Here is a 19,200-nt window from a genome sequence, read left to right as displayed (position 1 = left end):
CAAGAATGTATCATTTCAAAGTACAAAATGTATTATTTTTGTATTCCATATCACATTTTGCAGCTATTCCAACAGCTGTTAAAGTGCATTATCTAAAAGCTCCTTTTCTTATCTACACAAAATAGAGAAATGTGTGGAGTGAAAAAGGGATAGAAGTAAAGAAAATGCAGATAAATGTTGCATATGTCTATTCTTTGTGCTTCATGTGACAGCAGCTGCCTATCTTCCTCATCAATGCCCCCCCCGTACCTTGAATTCATTCTCCTTGTCTTTGGTGCCCTTGTGAAAAGGCCGGTCATATCTGAACCTCCAGATGTGATTGAACTTGTAGAAGCTTTTGATGTTGTCAGGCACTCCGTCTCTCTGCAGCACGTCCTGACTCTCGGGGATGGGGGTTACGGCGTAGATCTGCAGGTCTGCCGGCACCGGAAGTTAAGGAAAAGCAGGAGAGAGTGACATGGGAAAGCACTGTGGATCAAGAACAAGAAGTCTTCAGTGATCTGAAAGAACATGGGAAATGGCAGATGCTCTCACACAGAGGACGAACACAGACGTGAGTTTTATGGGGAAGTATGCTTCTTTAAGATAAGTTCATTTTTTTAGAGACACTTGTCTTTACAAAGAATCACAATACCCTGTCAAGGATATACATAATTAGAACACATGAAAAAACTAGGGCTGTCAACGTTAGCGCTTGCTATTTATCTGAAAACATAATCGCATTTAAAAAAATAACACATTTCTCGCATTACATAGTTTGACACCACTTTCTCCAGGGGCGGGACAACTTTAAGCGGTTGACCAATCACAACAGGGCCTGCCAACTAACCAATCAGAGCAGACTGGGCTCTGGTTTCAGACAGAGGGTGAAAAGAGGTACTGCAGCACAGGCAGTATTTGAACATTAAAGCATGGAGACACGTCACAGTAGAGGTAAATACAAATACAAATATGAACCTGAGCACAATATGTCCTCTTTAAGATAAGTTGTAAGCTGAGATATTATAATACATTAATTATCCTTCAGATATATCTTGCCAGTTTGTCATGCATTTATTCATTACAACACCACAGTTGTATGTGTTTTATCTCCCCTTGAGTAAAAGTAAATATTCAGTGTGTGTCTTGTGTGTAGAAAATGCAGATATTTGCAGTGGAGGAGGATATGAGGTGTTTTTTCTCTGGCTCACCCCCAGCGTCTCGACCCGAGAGAAATGAATTTGGACAGCTATTGTACATACATTCATATGCATGAGTGTTTGCAACAAGGATATACAGATGGCGGAGCAATCTGAGAGAGACTATTAATTAGCGTTATGTGCAAATAACGCAGCGGTGTGCTAATTCACTCAGAAGAGCCCTGTCCCTCTCAGTAAGGGGAGCACATACAAGCAAACACAACACATGCATACATAACAACAGCCACATACAGAGCATATTGAACATGTCGCCCATCCTTTTCTTTAGAGCTGCTCTCTAGAGTCATTTTGACATTATGCCTCCCTACCGCTCTATATAGGCCAACAGTCCATACGTTAGTTTGAATAATTAAAAAGGCTCCCATATTGTACATTTGAACGCTGTGCTGACTTGATTTATGTAAGATTTGGTTGTAGGACACAAAATGAAGTGGAATACAAAAGCTTGTGAGCAGAAGTCCTATTTTTCAAACACTGCGCACATATACTCATATTTTTCCTATATGTTCACATTAGCATAGCCACACTGCCAAAATGAAACCTATGAAGTTACAATAAATGGTTGATGTGAATTTAGAAGACATGTATAATAAACTTGCTATTGTGCCTTTCATAATAGTAGTTGTTTTTACAAAAGGGTTATGCATGAAAATCAATGCTTTATAAATGTCACAACCCTACTAAAAGTCATATTTAGTAGCCTCTTCATTAAAAGAGCATACATTTGATTTATGTGAGCATTATCTAAGGAGACTATGCAAATGTAAATGAAGATGAAAATCCCTTAGTAGTATCTTAACTTTCCAAAGACTGCCACAAATCAGAAGGTTATCTGCCAGTATTTAGCCTGACAGACATAACACAGGGTAAAATACTCAATTTGGAGGGAATTTGGTATAGCCTTTGCAGACCATTGACATGCACAAAAACCCACACTACAGGAAGGGGGGAGACCCTAAAAAGCCTAATAGGACCCCTTTAAAGTGTGTGCTTTAGCATATGTTTGACCATAGTGCTTATTTTTCCATGTTAGTTGTAATAAGCAGAACAGTAGGCCTATGTGTGTTCCTGTGAAAGAGCCTTTGATAAAGACACCAAATAGCTAGAAGGAGGCATGGTGTGTGAAAGCAAGCCAGTGCCTCATTACAGGTAATTGTGTGGATGTAAACATAAAGCTGATTGTGTGATAGTGTCTATATACGTTTATATCTTCTGCTGTTTTTATTATGATCCAATTCCTTCATGTGCTTGTTTTTATAGCAAGGATACACTGAGCGTCGGCCTGGTATATGGTCTGGTCCGGCTGGTTGACGTGCTGCATGGCGATGGCGTGCGGGAACTCGTTGAGCATCCGCTGCTGAAAAGCCTCCAGCCTCTCGTAGTCATGACCGCGGCACACAAACTCCTTATTCTGCAGAGGGGGGAGAACGGAGGACAGCGTGGGGTTAGACTGACATCTAGTGGACGCATGTTGCAACTACATCTCCTGAATGCAAACTCCACCGCGGCCTGTTACATCATTAAATAGCATTGAATAAGAGTAGCTGAATGTCACCTCACACTGGAGGAGTGAGTCTTATGTAAGAGAAAGTTCATTCGTCTATTTTTTTTACTTTGGAGAGTATCAGTCTTAAATTGCCCTTGACAAAGAGGGAATATAGAGATGTCTTTACCCGTAAGAAGAAAGGAAACTTCTTTCCGTAGAAACCCACTCTGAAGAATTCAGGCTCTAATCTCTGCTGGTCCATGATCTTATCATAGAGAGAGGCTTCCATCATCTGGGAACAGAAGAAAAGGACAATATAACCAACAGTGAGGATTTGTTGTATTGATGAAAGCAGTCATTTCTTTTTTTCTTAGCACACATGTAAATACTTTTATTTGTATACATGATGTTTAAATAAACAAAAAGTGCAATTACTGAGGTGAAGTTATTTTTGTTTCACCTTCCATATCCTCCAGGTGATTTCACACAACCTTGGATTGGGATTATCTATTTTTTTAATATATATATATGATTTATTTGTGAAATTGTCAAACACAGAAAGCACACATATAGACCCTCACATGTACAATAAAGGGAGTAAAAGAGACCATTCTAGCAGGGTCAACAATATATAAAAAAAACAAAACAGACCTTAACCACAAAAAACAACGTAGCATAGTCATTCTAAAGCAGATTAAATAGCAGGTGCATTATAGGAATAAAACTAAGCGTGTTTCCTAAGACTATATCTTCACAAGGTAAAACATCAATAATTTGTTAGGACAACTTACCCGCATCTTGCTCAGGTTCCTGTAGTCATAGTAACTCTCGTATTGGTCAGCCAGTTCTCTGCACAGTATGATGCCATTCTCCCAACACTGAAAATATAGCAAATATAAATATTAAAACCATCAAAAAAGCTCATGCCTTTCCGTCTGATTTGGATTAGTAAATATGAACAGAAGGCGTGAACTGCCGAGCTGCATTTCCCCCACTGGATGGCACTATTGAGTCAACAAAGAGTCTGATCTATACTCTTCATGCAGGTACACACAGCCATCTTGCTAATTAAAAGAAAAGCTTTCCTTTCCTGCAGCCTTCAGATCCCCGCGCGGCGGCGGCGGCGGCAGATGGCACAGCTCGTGAATGTGAAGGGAAATTGGACTATGAGTAACGAGGGGAGCGGCTTTAACGATTCTGTGGCGCTGTGTTATTTCATCAGGGAAGCTGAAGTTTTCTTTCTGTTGGAGCGTGTGTGTGTGTGTGTGTGTGTGTGTGTGTGTGTGTGTGTGTGTGTGTGTGTGTGTGTGTGTGTGTGTGTGTGTGTGTGTGTGTGTGTGTGTGTGTGTGTGTGTGTGTGTGTGTGAAAGCTTAAAGGGACTCTTCAACGCTACTTCTCTCTGACAGTGCAGAACAGTAGCAAATGCAGTTAGGATAAAGACATACCATAAGTAGCAGTGGGGGGAAGACAGGAAGTAATGGACTTCCTTAGCATGTGAGCTACTATTCGGAATCAGCTAAAGTCTGTTCATTTTGAGCTGCTGCATAACAAATACAAATCATGCTTTACCCACAGTTGTTGAATGTAATAACGTGAATTGTAAAAACTGTATTTAAGTACAATTTCGAGGTGCCTATCATCAAATAAATGATGATGAGTATGTACTGAATATACATATTCTATTTAATATTGAATAACCATTCTTGCACAATAATATCCTGCATTACATTTGTTCCATGTATACCTACCTACCTACCTACCTACCTACCTACCCACCTACCTACCCACCTACCTACCTACCTACCTACCTACCTACCTACCTACCTACCTACCTACCTACCTACCTACCTACCTACCTACCTACCTACCTACCTACCTACCTACCTACCTACCTACCTACCTACCTACCTACCTACCTACCTACCTACCTACCTACCTACATGAAAGAAGTAGTGCTAAACTTTGCCAAAAATACTAAAATGTTGATTAACAGTGAACAAAGTAGAGTTTGTGAAAAATATTTGATGTGTCGCTCACCTTCCCCCTGTCGAAGTTCTGGACGATGGTGAGGTGCAGGTACTCCTTTCTCTGCCACTCGCTCTGCATGGGGTAGTTCAGGAACTCTCTGAGCGGCCTGTCTGACCACTCCAGTAACTCATCGTACAGCAGCAGGGTGTACGATGCCTCTGTGTGTGTCACACACACACACACACACACACACACACACACACACACACACACACACACACACACACACACACACACACACACACACACACACACACACACACACACACACACACACACACACACACACACACACACACACACACACACACACACACACACACACACACACACACACACACACACACACACACACACACACACACACACACACACACACACACACACACACACACACACACACACACACACAGGATTTATGATGATTTGATGAAAACCACAATCTCCCACATGTGCAAACACCCACACGCTCACGTACCTGTGTAGTTTTGTGCTTTAAAGTGCAGGTCGTACAGTTTGTGGATGTAGCGGATGTACATCTCCTCTTTGTTCAGCTCAGTCTTGTAGAAGTTCTGGCAGCAGCAGCAGCGGGTGGTTCAGGGATGATTAAAGACAAAAGGAATCACATAAGAGAAAGAGAAACAGATGCAAATTGTTCCATAGTAGAAATGCAAAAATGTATTCCTGCTACAGTGACTTTCGATCAATCTGCCTCCACACCCAGGTGCTCTTACAGATGGCTGAAAAAAGGGCTATACAATGGACATATAATAGAATAAAGTTTTGTCATATCAGTGTCCTGGAGGAAAAATATATGATGTTTTTTTTTACCATAATTAATTATCTAATAAATAAATAAGGAACTCAATTATAGATACTAGCCTGAGCTGAAGGAACTAGTATAGATATCCAATATTTGATCAATAAAAGGGTAAAAACTTCATATTTCTCATAATAGTAGAAGTTCAATTAATCAGGGTAACAACTACACTGCTCCAACACTAAAGTCAAGCTCAGAAAGTCTTGAACTTAATGCAAATAATAAATAAATTGTTTGATATTATGGGAAATGCACTTTATCTCCTTGTCCCGAAGAGTTACATTAGATTGGTACCACTATTACGTGTGTTTGGAAGATATGCAGCTTCAGCCTTGAGAGGGTTAGCTTAGCATAAAAACAACTAGCCTGGCTCCCAAGAGGATGCAGTAAAATGGTTTTATACAAGCCAAAAACAACCACATCTACTCACCAGTAAACTGACTGTGCATCCGATCTTTTTACCATCCACTTCTCCCAGCTTCATACAATCCCTGTGATGGACACATTGCAACATATGTAACAAACAACATTCAAATGGACTTCTTCCTGATATAGTCAGAGAGCACTCCTCACCTATAGTCTAGCAATCTCTCCATTAGGCGAGTGACGGTGGCGATCAGAGAGATGCCGCTCTCCCTCCAGGTCTCCCTCTCAATCTTCTTCAGAAGGCTGCAGGACAAGATCGAGAGATGTCCAGATTAAAAGACACAAGAGATAAAGGAAAGCAAATGGGAACGGAAAGGTGACTGAAGGGAAAAGGAAGAATAAATTACTGCAAAAGAAAAGGAGGCGAAGCAAAGTCAATCGCACCTATGCTTTTGGGCCTCACAGAAAGTCATATAGCTGTTTCACCAGCTATAGATTTTAATAGAATTGCTAGAATATATATATTTTTGGCAGAATGTACACCCTTCCCGCTGTTCCCCCTCACACACGAACACAGAGAGAACAAAGAGGAGAGCGTCTTACCTAGGGTACGGACCAAACAGAGGAATTCTACTCCAGGCGGGAAGCATAGGCGGAATAAATTAATATTAATATGATTAATATCAGCACACACTCACACGGGTAAAATTAAGGGGTTAGTGGATTTAGTAGGAGGAAAGAAAAATGTAATCAAAACAATATATCAATTAGGAAAGGAGATAAAAGAAGGTGTACATTAGCATAACACTAACTTGCATTCATGTTGAATTATGTACAGGCAGTTTCATAATTATATCATATTGCACATTATAAATGATTTATGTAGTTTTAATAATATGCAGTGATGTTGGACTATTCTCTGCAATGGCTCACATGTAAACACGGAGAGAAATAGAATGATTGACTATGATAGACAAATGCACGGTAGATGAATATTTAAAACATTATCATTATCACACTAAGATCCACATCAATATGAGAGTAGAAGAGGTAGGTGAATTGGAAAGAATGGCTTCATTTAATGTACTATGTTTTGGAAAGCTCAGTGGAAATGTGGTTCTTTGTGGAGGAGGACATCAAAATATGAAGAGGCAGGGACACACACACACTAACACACACACAGAAGCGTGACACGTACACAAAGCATGCAGGAGTGCAAACTTGGAGAGACAAGGACAGAGTGGAGTGGCCACAGCGGAGGTGTGAGTGAAGATGAAGGTGGATACTCATCACTTACATCTCATTACTATTCAATTATCAATGTATTCATTAGAAACCGTAAAGAAAATGAATAACTAACCACTGCCTAAACTTTACTCAATATATTCTGTTTTCATGACACCAAACGAAAATAAAATGTTGCTATATGGAAGACAAAAGCTGCCAAAATAAATAAATACAGACACAAAATAATTTTTGAAAAGTAAAAAAATATATAAGATTTGATAAATAATGAATATGGAGGAAAACCAGCTGCCAAAATAAAGAAATACACAAATAAATACATAAGAAATACAGAAATTGATAAATGAAGGAATAAATGACACCAACAATGACATAAATAAAATGTTGGGATTTGTTAATAATAATAAAAAAATGGCCATAAATAAATATGCCTGTTTTAATTTGTCCCTGATTTATGATACCTTTATAATATTTCCTGCTTCTTATTTACTTTCCTTTTTTTTTGTGCAGACTGTGTCCTCCATAGATCTGGTATCAATCTAACAGTTTAACACACGTAAGAGTACTGTACATCCAGATAAAGGAGCATTAGCTGAGCATTAATTCTGTCATCGGTGCACTTCGGCTGTTTGGGTTATAGGCTCATTTCCAAAGTGGAATACTGATAAGGCCGACCTTTACTAAGGCTAACAAGCCAGAGTTAAAGCTTCCTGTCTGATGAAGCCTTGTGTGGGCTGCATCATGTTGGCCATTGGAGTCAATAAACAGCTGTTCTAGTTCGAGGAAGTGTCCTGGTATTTTGAAATGGCCTCTTTGTTTGCGCCTTAACTGTGATTTTAAAGTTAAGATCGCTCTTGAGTGGCTCTATGCAGTGGAAACTAAGTAAATGTACTCACTGTCCTTAAGTACAATGTGGAAGTCTTTGTATTTTACTCAGGTATTTCCATGTGTTGCTACTTGATTCAGAACCTTAATACTTCTCCCACCACTGACTCTACGGAATATATAACATTAAACACTGACCAAATCCCTCTTTCTTTAAAAAACCGAGGTAGACAAATGGAAGTATATATGTCTCCTCATCCTCTTATCTGTCTCTATAGCTGTTCCTCTCTCTGACTCACATGCTGTTGAAGAGCTCCCTGTACGTCTCGTCTCCTTTGCCCTCAGACATCAAACTGTCCAGCTTGTCGATCAGCTTGGCCTCCACCTGTGTGTAAAAAAAAAAATGTTAATCTCAAAAGGAGCATGGGAGGGTTAGAGCAGTGTGGTAAATCAAATCACTTCATGTCAAAGTCAGTCACGTGTCAGAGTAAAAGTAATAGACATTTTCATGACATGCAAGATTATTGCATGGATGTCATGTTTTAAGTGTTTGTTGAGGTTTACGTAAATGCCTGCCGAGAGACTTCAGATTGAAATTAGCTAAAATCTGGCATATATGATCTCTGTGTATAGACCACTGCATGGTCCTTATGGTAGAGAGAAGTTTCCAATGAGCTATGCATGTGAGGGTAAAACTTGCTTTTGTATACGAGCTTCAGGAAAGATCATCTACTTTTAACTTCTGTACCTGTTTGAAATTGCCGCTGCGTCTCTGCTCCCAGTCCATCATGTCGTGGAAAATGGGGATCATGACATTCCTCAGATCAGGCTGAGGCACCAGCGTCACCTCCAGGAACGGACCAATCATGGCGGGGATGAAGTTCAGCTTGTGTTCCCCTGGAGGAGAGACGGAGGGCAACACAGAGGTTAAGCTCTCCCTTTATCCCTGAACACAGCACACTGTTTACTTCAGAGGCAATTTAGCCAACTCTGGAAAGCTTTCTACTTCTGTTCGAAAAATGTCAACAACTACAAGCAGCTACCATAATGTGGCTTATTTCCTATCAAAATGCATGTTAATCAGCGTCTGGGTTACTTGAAATCCATTATTGTTTTTATTGACATCAAATCAAACTAAAACAAAGTGACTTTTTTCAAATCTGACAAAAACACACTAAAATGAATAATCATGAAAACTCAAAATTGGACAGATCCATCTGCTGAACAAAAGGTTGTCAGCACTCAGCTGGTTACCATGGCAACACATATGTTGGCATGAAGAAAAAAGGCTGAGAGTGTTTTGGTTCCCATCATCTCAAGAACGGAGAAATAATACAGAATGTTTTTGTCTCTACTTTCTCTGATGGTGGTGCGTAACAAGTGACTGTAAGATATACTTTCTGCTGCAATGAAAGACCGACAGTTGCTTTTGCAGTACATCATTTGCAGCGTCACTCATATACGAGTTAAATTGTATACTATTTTATTTTTTAGGAATCAACTTAGAAATGTACTGAACATCTTACCTAAATTCTGCCACATGCTGAAGATCTCACAGCCCATCATCACCCTCATGTCTCCATACCTGCACCATAACGCAGACAGGTTAGAAATATGTACTCGCTGCAGCCAAATACATGTAGAAGCAGCGAGAACAGCATGTAAAGTCGTTATAAAGAAAACGTGTGTGTGTGTGTGTGTGTGTGTGGGGAATTTGTTCAGAGAATGGGAGCAGGATAGAGAAATCAAAACTTACTTTTCCAGAATCTTCTTCCTCTTGGAGGGGGAGAAGGACTCCAGCTGGAGACAGGGCTGGTTAATAAATATTACTGACAGGTAGAAGTACGAGTCCCAAACCTGAAATAACAAGAAAGAAAAAATAATAATAAAACAATGGCATCATGTGAAATGTCAGTGGTTTGGACGAAATCCAGCTCTAATTGAAAGATATAAGCTGATTGGGTGTAGATGTGGAAGTTTTATAACACAGTATCATTCTTCAGACCCACACACACACACACACGCACACTAGGGCTGCACGATATTTCGTGTCGTGACTATAATTGCGATATGCGCATGTGATATTTACATCGCAGGACGTGACGATTTAATAAAAAAAATCTTCATTTAAAAAAAACTTGCGATATTAAGTAGGCACATTGAGTGAGTGACTCGCAGGCTCTGCATGCACAGCAAACCACCAATCACAATCAAATCTCCAAAGCAAACGGACGCGGTGATCAAAGTTAAAAACACTGAAGTCGTTTCATGTGTTTCTCCAGGGCAGTTCGGCGCTGCTAACCGAGCTAGCTCAGCTTGTTGCTCTGATAACATAAGATCCAGATGTCCGTGACTAAAATCCTTCATCCGGTTAAATATAGTTAAAAAAATACCAATTGTATAGCATTCAAGTTCAAGAAAGGATGGTTTGCGGGAAAACTGCAATGTTTTCATATCGCAATATATATCGCATGGGGGAGAAAAAAATCGCAATGTCAGTTTTTTCCAATATCGTGCAGCCCTAACACACACACACACACACACACACACACACACACACACACACACACACACACACACACACACACACACCACACACACACACACACACACACACACACACACACACACACACACACACACACACACACACACACACACACACACACACACACACACACACACACACACACACACACACACACACACAACACACACACACACACACCACACACACACACACACACACACACACACCTTGTAGTCAAACTTGTCATTGAGGAAGTTCTTCCTCAGAGCGTCAGAAAGGTAGAGAACGGTTGTGATGATGACACTGAAGGAGCAAGAGAAAGAGAAAACGAGGAGAAGAAGGTTATTCGCTTCCAGGAAAATGCATCACCATGAACTATTAACATGGTATTTAAAAGGCCCTTTCAAAGATCAAATTCAATTGTATTTAAAGGAAGAGCACTAATTAAAAAAGTCCCTGCTTTTGATAATTATAACTGTCTCGATGTTATCAGAACTGTAAAAGCATGTCTCTTTGGATACATGAAGGAAGTTGACCTTTTGAAAGAGACAGTAGAAAGGTGGAACACACTGTCCACGGATCTGTGTCTATGCGTGGACATTTGTGTGTGTGGTCTTACTTGTTGGTGACCAACCGCATGACGGTCCAGTCTTTGGGAAACATTTCTGGTCGGATCAGGATCCTGAAGACTGTGAAGATCTGAAGGAGGAAATCCTGCAACACAAGACAGAAAAACACACACATTGAAAACTCAAATCAATATCAGGCTTGCCAAATTAATTCTAAGCTTGTCTTATCTTAAAGCAGCCTCTAGTCTACGTCTTGCTCAAAGGTACTCAAACGATATGTTTTGATCATTATTTCACATCACATATTTGTATTCAAAGGGGTAGAGGTTTGAAATGTGTGCAACATATTAACCACTGTGACCATGTCGAGTACTTAAAAGGGATATGTTATGCTCAGTATCAGGTTCATACTTCTACTACAACATGTTTCCATTAATGCTCATGAAACAAATGCTTTTTACCATTTACATCCCGTCTGAAACGCTTGTGCCACATTTTGTTTAATGGTCAACCCTACAATGTTGTAATAATATCAGCATTGAGGTATCTGGGCAAAACTAAAGCTAAAATACAGAAGACAACAGTTCTGCTTTTCCTCTCCGCAAAATGTAAAAGTGTCAAAACACACATTGGCTAAGAAAGCACACAATATAAACCAATGAGGCTAAAAAGGACCAATCTCTGAAAAGGGATGGGTATGGTCTGAGAGGAGGGGAAGAGAAGCTGGGACAATCAGATGTGATTGGGGGGCAGGGGTCTTACCCTCAGGTTATCTTTGCTGCTGAAAGCCTGCAGCAGCTGCTGGTAGTGTCTGTCACTCATCTGTCGCAGAAGGGCCAACAAACACGCCACAAACTCCCCCTGACAGCATCGAACATGATGACAGAGGAAGAGAAACACATTTGAATGCTCTGAAATAACCACCATAATCCTCAAGGCTGCTATAAATTACTGAAATTAATTGTGCTATTGTAGTTTAACAACAGTTGTGGCGATGAAACCTGGTGTTATTAATCCCATAGGACATTTATTGGTAACTGGTAAGAATTGACAATATTAGCAGAGCTCTATTTTTAAAGAATAACCCCCTCCTTGAGTCTCCATCATCACACAAGGATAATCTCATTATTTCCCACTTCATTATTCCCCCTTTGTGCTGTGTTGTACAACAAACTGAATTATTATTATTATAGTATTAGCAATCACACACATTGTGCTGTACACGGTAAAACACACATACAGTGACATCCTGGAACTGCAGTCTCATGGTGGGGCCGGCAGGCTGGGGCCGGTTGCTTATTTCCAGAATGGTTCTCATCAAATCTCCCAGCAGGCTTTCCACAATCAGCTCCACCTCTTCTGAGACCACCGGCTCCTGCACAAAGGACCAAAAGCATGAATAACAGGCATTAAGGACACTCTTCAGAGGCACAGAAAGACCTGAAATGTCATGGTGATCCTTCAAATAGTGACAATGCTCTCTCAAAGTGACATAACTGTTCCCTTAAAGTTAATTCATTTGGATTGCTGTGATCTTACTGTAATGGCAGTTTTAATGAGTCTTAAACAACTAAGTGTGGGGACTTATAAGAAGTCGGAAAGATAGAAAATCATAGAGAAAGAGGAAAATGGTGAGGAATAAAAGAAGATGGAATACATAGGAGAGGTAGACAGTTAAGATTAAAGTGACTCAAAGTGAGAGGACGATACATTTGTGTGTGTGTGTGTTTGTGTGTGTGTGTATGTGTGTGTGTGTGTGTGTGTGTGTGGACTACCACGCTACTAGCTGCCCCTCTGGTACAAACAGTGCACATTCCAAACAAACACACACAGCCCAAAGTGACTTTCATTCCTACAATTGCTAAATGGATGGGTCTCATCACTGAACTGCATGACTTCCAATGTCCTTGCTACAGAGACTAATTGACCGTATACATAACAAGGCATTCTGCTCCTGCAATGTATTGGCGAGAAAATTGCTGTCAGACTATTTCCTCGAGTTTTGACTACCTTTAAAGTTATTTTCTAGTTATAGTATGGTGGTAGTTACCTTTGTCTTTTACATCCTTGTAAAAAAAAATACATGTGTTCTAACTGTACAGGAGACATCTACACACATACATAACCCCGGTCAAATCACACACATTTCACAATAACCTTCTAGACACATGCATGAGGTATTACGCGCTATAGACGAGATGATAGGCCAAAAAACTTCCTTTACACACTTAGCTATTTAAAAAAAACGATTTAACTATGCCTATCATCCAAAAAATAACTGAGTTTTCATTAATATGTCATTCCTTCATTCTGCTTTAACTGCGCATTTCCTAAAATGTCCCTACCATTCCTTGACTTTTATGCAACAACACTGCTTGTGTGCAATATATACTTATTAACAATTTATAAATGTCATGACTGGCTGTTTCTTGTGTATGCTTACTTACTTTGGAAATGCTGCTACCTATTTTTTACCTTGGATTTGCACCTATTTGATTAGCACTGTCTGCAATTAATGTCTCCGCTGTGGGACATTGAAATGGTTTCTGATTCTGATAACTTGAAACCCTTCACCTCTGTGTTACTCACCGCAGAGCCGTTCTCCTCCTTGATGATGAGGGACAGCATGCTGGTGAGGATGCGGGCGCATATCACCAGGTCTCTCTGCTCCTGCATGTGAGCCTGGAGGACCCGCAGCACCACCGGCAGCAGGATGCACCGCGACTCTGCAAACAACACAACACACACACACACACACCACACAACACACACACACACACACACACACACACACACACACACACACACACCACACACACACACACACACACACACACACCACACACACACAACACACACACACCACACACACACACACACACACACACACACACACACACACACCACACACACACACACACACACACACACACACACACACACACACACACACACACACACACACACACACGGGTAAAATTCATCCAACTAATCTTCTGTGCCTTCACAAATGCAGAACAGACATAACTAAAGTATCCAAACGTAATTCATTGTGTAACAATAATATGATTTCTTGCTACATGTAGCCTTTGGGAGCATGGTGGCTTTAAAACGTTGACAGTCATTTGCTTTATTAAATCAGAATAAGGGTTAACTGCCAAGTAGGTTTACACATACAGTAAAATGAATTAGCTTGGTGTATGATAGAGCATACACAAACACAGTAAGAGGAAATAGAATCAAATATATAAGACAAGATTTATATTTAAAAATATATCTATATAAATATTTTTATATATATAGAAATATATATATATATAAAAAAAAGAAATATGACACATTACTCTCAAAAATACATATGTGTTATATATTAAATACTGTAGAACAATGCAAGTACACGCATCATTTTACTTTAACTTCTTACATCTATTTGAATTATTGTTTTTTATTTCGTTCTATTTCATCGTCCATCCATCCATCTTCTCCCGCTTATCCGTGGTCGGGTCGCGGGGGTATCAGTTCCAGCAGAGAGCCCCAAACTTTCTTTTCCCTGGCGACATCAACCAGCTCTGACTGGGGGATCCCAAGGCGCTCCCAGGCCAGCGAAGAGATATAATCCCTCCACCTGGTCCTAGGTCTACCCCTTGGTCTCTTCCCAGCTGGACGTGCCTGGAACACCTCCCTAGGGAGGCGCCCAGGTGGCATCCTAACTAGGTGCCCGAACCACCTCAACTGGATAAAACGGAGAAAACCCATCTCGACCGCTTGTATCCGCGATCTCGTTTTCTCTATTTCTATTTATTTATCTATCTATCTCTATTTCATCGTGAATTGGACATCTTTACTTAAACCTCATATGTTTATATAAATATCTTGATTCTATGTTATTGTATCCTCTTGTTGAGCATTCTTATATAACATCTTACTGTATGTTTATGTTAATTTGTTTTAATTATTTAATTCACGAAACCCACTGTGATATCAGCCTTCATTAAGAACAACAGCGAGCCATCGATTATTATAATATGGACTGGATGGTGGATGGAACAGCCTGTTGGTGCACGATGCAAGACAAACACTGTATGGCTGATTATTGTCTGCATTACAGATACATTTATATGTTTTTTTTTGTTTCCCTCTGTGTTTTTCCTGCAAGTCTTTTTGTTGTATTTGTGTAATATGTTCCCACATCTTTCCGAATTGGGTTTTCACTGCAATCACAAGCTCGACCTATGTATGCATGTCAAACTGTGCCTGTGTGTAATTGGTCTTCACCTGGGTTGATGTACAGCTGGCTCTCCACAGTCTTGGCGATGCACTGCAGCCTGACCGCCTCCAGGCAGTCAGCGTGCACGGCGGTGGGCAGGCTGCCCAGCGTCTCCCTGACGAAGCCCGCCACCTCCCGCATGGTGAAGATCTTCAACAGCTCGCCGTACACCGCTGGAAACGTCCTCAGGAACACCGCCTGGAGAACACACGGCCGTGTTCAATCACTTGGACGCAATATGCATCCATAATTACACAGGAATCACTGGAAACAGCCACTACAAATCATACTAAACAGAGCATTTCAAGACATGAATATGCATGTTTCATAGTGTGTGTGCAGTCATTTCAATACATTTGCCACTGAATCAGGATTGCGTAATGTATATTTAATGACTTTTCTCAATGATGTGGAAAACTGGAGTGTGTTAAACGCCTCAGGGGCTTTGGATGAAATACTTAGATTCTGATCAAATGCGCAGGACAAGGCTACCGTCAGGACATGCTCTCCATATTCATGTAAGGGTTTGTTTATACAGAGCGGTTTTGTTGGGAAAACAAAGCTACATATCGATAAATCACTGGCCGAGACAGGATTATGCGGATTCAATTTAAAGGCTGCCCCGGTGGGATTGCTTGTTTGCAGCTCTCAGTCTGACGCTCCTCCTTCCTGTCAACTTCTGTCGCTGCACAATTGAAAAATGAAAATCTAGAGACGGGAGAGTCACCATGTCCCTTTTGTTTTTCTTTTTACCATCATTCTTCCAGGAAAGAGAATAAAAACACTGGCAGCTGTTTACAAAAGAGCCGATGGAGAAAGAAAGGGCCCCATAGTCCACACTGTACATTTGACATTTAGATTTGATTTAATATGTAATTCTTGCACACTAAATGTAAATAATATCCCACTTACTGTATTAGCTATAATTTAACCCTTCAATAGTGTTTTATTGTCAGATAGTTGACTTGCTTTTATCTTCACAGTCACTTTTTGTGTGTTATCTTCTATTTTGAGAAGTTTATATTGTATAATTGTGTATTTTCTACTATTTTTTTTAATTTCTTATTATGTGCAATACTAGTTTTACATGCTGCTGTAACGAAAACATTTCCAGATTTGGGATTAATAAAGTATATCTTGTCTTATTGTAGTACTTTCATATGTTTGAATTACATGATTCTCTATGTAATCTATGAATTGATGTGTACATGATGTATATGGAACATGATCATTATGTCATAGGTAATAAATGTTTCCCAACAATCTGTGTTCATGGTAAGAGGAACAACTTTTCTTATCGGTTCACAACCTCCAAATGACAGTACAGTTCATAATAATCAGACGTCATTGTGGCAAAAAGCAGCCTCGAGTATTAATAGAACACCATTTCTCTGTGCTCAAAAACTCAAATCATTCCGACAAAAACTAACCGTAGGTACTAAATTATGCGTGGATGGGTTTTCTGTGTGTGTGTGGCGACAAGTCACGGATTAGCATGGATTAGCATTAGCATAGCCTACATTTTGCCACAGCTTCTGTTAAGAATGCCGATTAGTGGAGATGAGGAGTCAGTGGAGGGATGGAGAGGAGCTTTTCATGCGGCATGGAGAAGCCACAACCTGAATATCTAATGCTGCACTCAAGCCTGTGGCCTTTAAGTGAGTTGACATAATTAGTGACTGGAGGCTTTAAAACAAGACTGTCAGTCTCTTGAGTCGAGCCTTTTAATTGCTGCGAACAAAAGCTGTGAAAAGAAAACCTGACGGGAGTAATTGAAAAGACGAGAAGTACTTTCCCCCGTAATGCTAAAACAAAAGATATGTTCCGGGTGAGGGCACTTCGCCAACAAGGCAATAAAGGAAATCAAATATTAACATGCTTTAGGGAAGGAACGCACACATTTAGACGCAGGTTTTGTTTTGTTTGAGAGCATCTTGGGATTAATTTGATTACAAGGACTAAAGAAGAGGGGGAAATGAGAGTACAAAACAAAAGATAAAAGGGAAAAGGAAGTGGGAGAACATGGAGTAGGAAATAAAAAGGAAGTAGATCAACACACAGGTTCTGAAGGGAGGAAAATGCAAGTATTTCCCAACAAGTGTGCTCTAACAAAGACCACACAAGCATCTGTTCCTGGCGTGTAATTAGGATTATATTTGGCGTGTTTAGCTTGTTTGTTTCGGTTGGCTTGTGCAAATCAGTGAAGGCGGCTGCCCTGCTGTGCAGACCTCCCAGAGGAAATGGAAAAGCTGCCACAGAAACTTCTATTCCCACTCCAGGCCCTGTGGCAGCGTGACATTCGATTACAGACAATTTCCCAGCCATCACAACTGCAGTATCAGCAGACAGGAAACATAATGTGGTGCGCAAGTACCGACAGGAGCAGATGTACGGGGGACTTCAGAGGATTTGAGGACATGAGTTCTGAACACACCTGTGTCTGTGCGACCGGACTGGTGCTTTTGTTTTCCTGCGACAGGAAGAAGCGGATGGACATGAAGAGCTCGTGGATGCAGACTCGGAACTCCTCCTCGTTCTGGCCTCCGGTAGCCAATGAGAAGAGCCGGCGAGACTGGATGATGTACTTGAAGATGTACTCGCTGGCCTGCAGGACAGAGGGACATTGTTGGTCATCAGCAGTGATGAAATAGTGGAGGAAATGGTCAAAGAATGGTGTGACTGAATTGTGCCCCTAATGTGTTTCCGTTAAAGTTTGTTTGATAATCAAGTCACTGTTTTGTGTCATCTATAAAAGCGGAAATTCCACATATTATATTTTACTATAGCTTTTTTCATATGTAAGGACATAGAAATTGACATTTTTAACTATTTTCAAAAATTGTATAGAACGAGGGATCAACCGATTAATCTGCAGATTAGTTAATAATTAAAATAATCAACAAGTTCATTCCTAAATGAAAGACATAATTAGTTAGTTTAACTAGTTATTAGTTTAACTAAATTGATTTTTTTTAAAACACGTTTTAAGCCGACTGTTATCAAAACGATTAAACTCAGTACTTTAAAAGTGACATGAATTTTATATGTTTTCAAAGTTTACCGATTTTGAATTGAATGTTTATGTAAAGTGTCTTTGACTTCTCACAAAAGCGCTTTATAAATTAAACGTATTATTATGTTTGCTCTAAAATGGAACCTGTCTAAAGGAAATGCTCTAAGAAAAGTCTAATAAAAGACACTGTATGGATACGAGGAGACCCTACAGACACAGTGCATCACTCATCCATTATTTACTGCATGACAGGGTACCATTCACTTCTGCTGCAGGATGAGTTCTGTGAATGATAAATGGGACACACAGAGGGGGGGGGGGGGGGGGGGGGCTTCTCTGACGCCACATCTGCATGACTCATTACTGTAATGTGGAGTGGATTCCCAACACCGGCGGCACGGCATTTCTGCTGATTAAAACTGCATGCAGCGTAATAGAATAAGAAGGTGGGGGGGTGGGAGGGGGGAGGCATGGTGGAGCAATGTATTCACTGATAATGGAGGGGAAGGAATTAGCAGGAGTGGCAGCGAGAGGGAGTGTCTGTGTGTATTTCTGGACACTGAGTTGATGGAGTGTGTGTATATGTGTGTGTCCTTGGAAAACATCCCTCTGGTTGTGTGTGTACATGTTTTCGAGAAGACGCCTCACCTTGAGCACCTGCTGGATGTGATCCTGATGTTCTGCGTCAACAATGCGGTCCACGTACCACTTCAGCACTTTGATCAGGTCCCTGGAGGAAACACACACAGTCACACACTCCTAGCTACTGCATATCACACATACATTTTCTCACTGGAGTCAGCAACTGCATTCATTCTGGAGTTAATGGAAATTCAAACTTGAATTTTTTG

At 40.5% G+C, this 19,200-nt stretch overlaps 1 protein-coding gene across 1 annotated transcript in view; it reads right to left on the bottom strand.

Moving 5' to 3' along the window:
* Positions 1–19,200, bottom strand: part of dock4b (dedicator of cytokinesis 4b) — a 91,494-nt gene that overhangs the window by 24,592 nt on the left and 47,702 nt on the right. Inside the window, 20 exon segments of the mRNA XM_034234303.1 lie at positions 250–416; positions 2,469–2,610; positions 2,873–2,977; positions 3,477–3,563; positions 4,724–4,872; positions 5,193–5,286; positions 5,965–6,025; positions 6,108–6,203; positions 8,270–8,355; positions 8,719–8,867; positions 9,497–9,555; positions 9,727–9,827; positions 10,728–10,803; positions 11,120–11,214; positions 11,832–11,930; positions 12,310–12,444; positions 13,659–13,795; positions 15,345–15,534; positions 17,771–17,941; positions 18,998–19,079. Of these exon segments, the coding sequence (XP_034090194.1) occupies positions 250–416; positions 2,469–2,610; positions 2,873–2,977; positions 3,477–3,563; positions 4,724–4,872; positions 5,193–5,286; positions 5,965–6,025; positions 6,108–6,203; positions 8,270–8,355; positions 8,719–8,867; positions 9,497–9,555; positions 9,727–9,827; positions 10,728–10,803; positions 11,120–11,214; positions 11,832–11,930; positions 12,310–12,444; positions 13,659–13,795; positions 15,345–15,534; positions 17,771–17,941; positions 18,998–19,079 (2,281 nt within the window).

The sequence above is a fragment of the Gymnodraco acuticeps genome, unplaced genomic scaffold (assembly GCF_902827175.1).
Source record: "Gymnodraco acuticeps unplaced genomic scaffold, fGymAcu1.1, whole genome shotgun sequence".
Classification (NCBI taxonomy): Eukaryota; Metazoa; Chordata; class Actinopteri; order Perciformes; family Bathydraconidae; genus Gymnodraco; species Gymnodraco acuticeps.
Note: the sequence above shows the minus strand (reverse complement) of the source record. Positions and strands in the feature narration are given on the sequence as shown.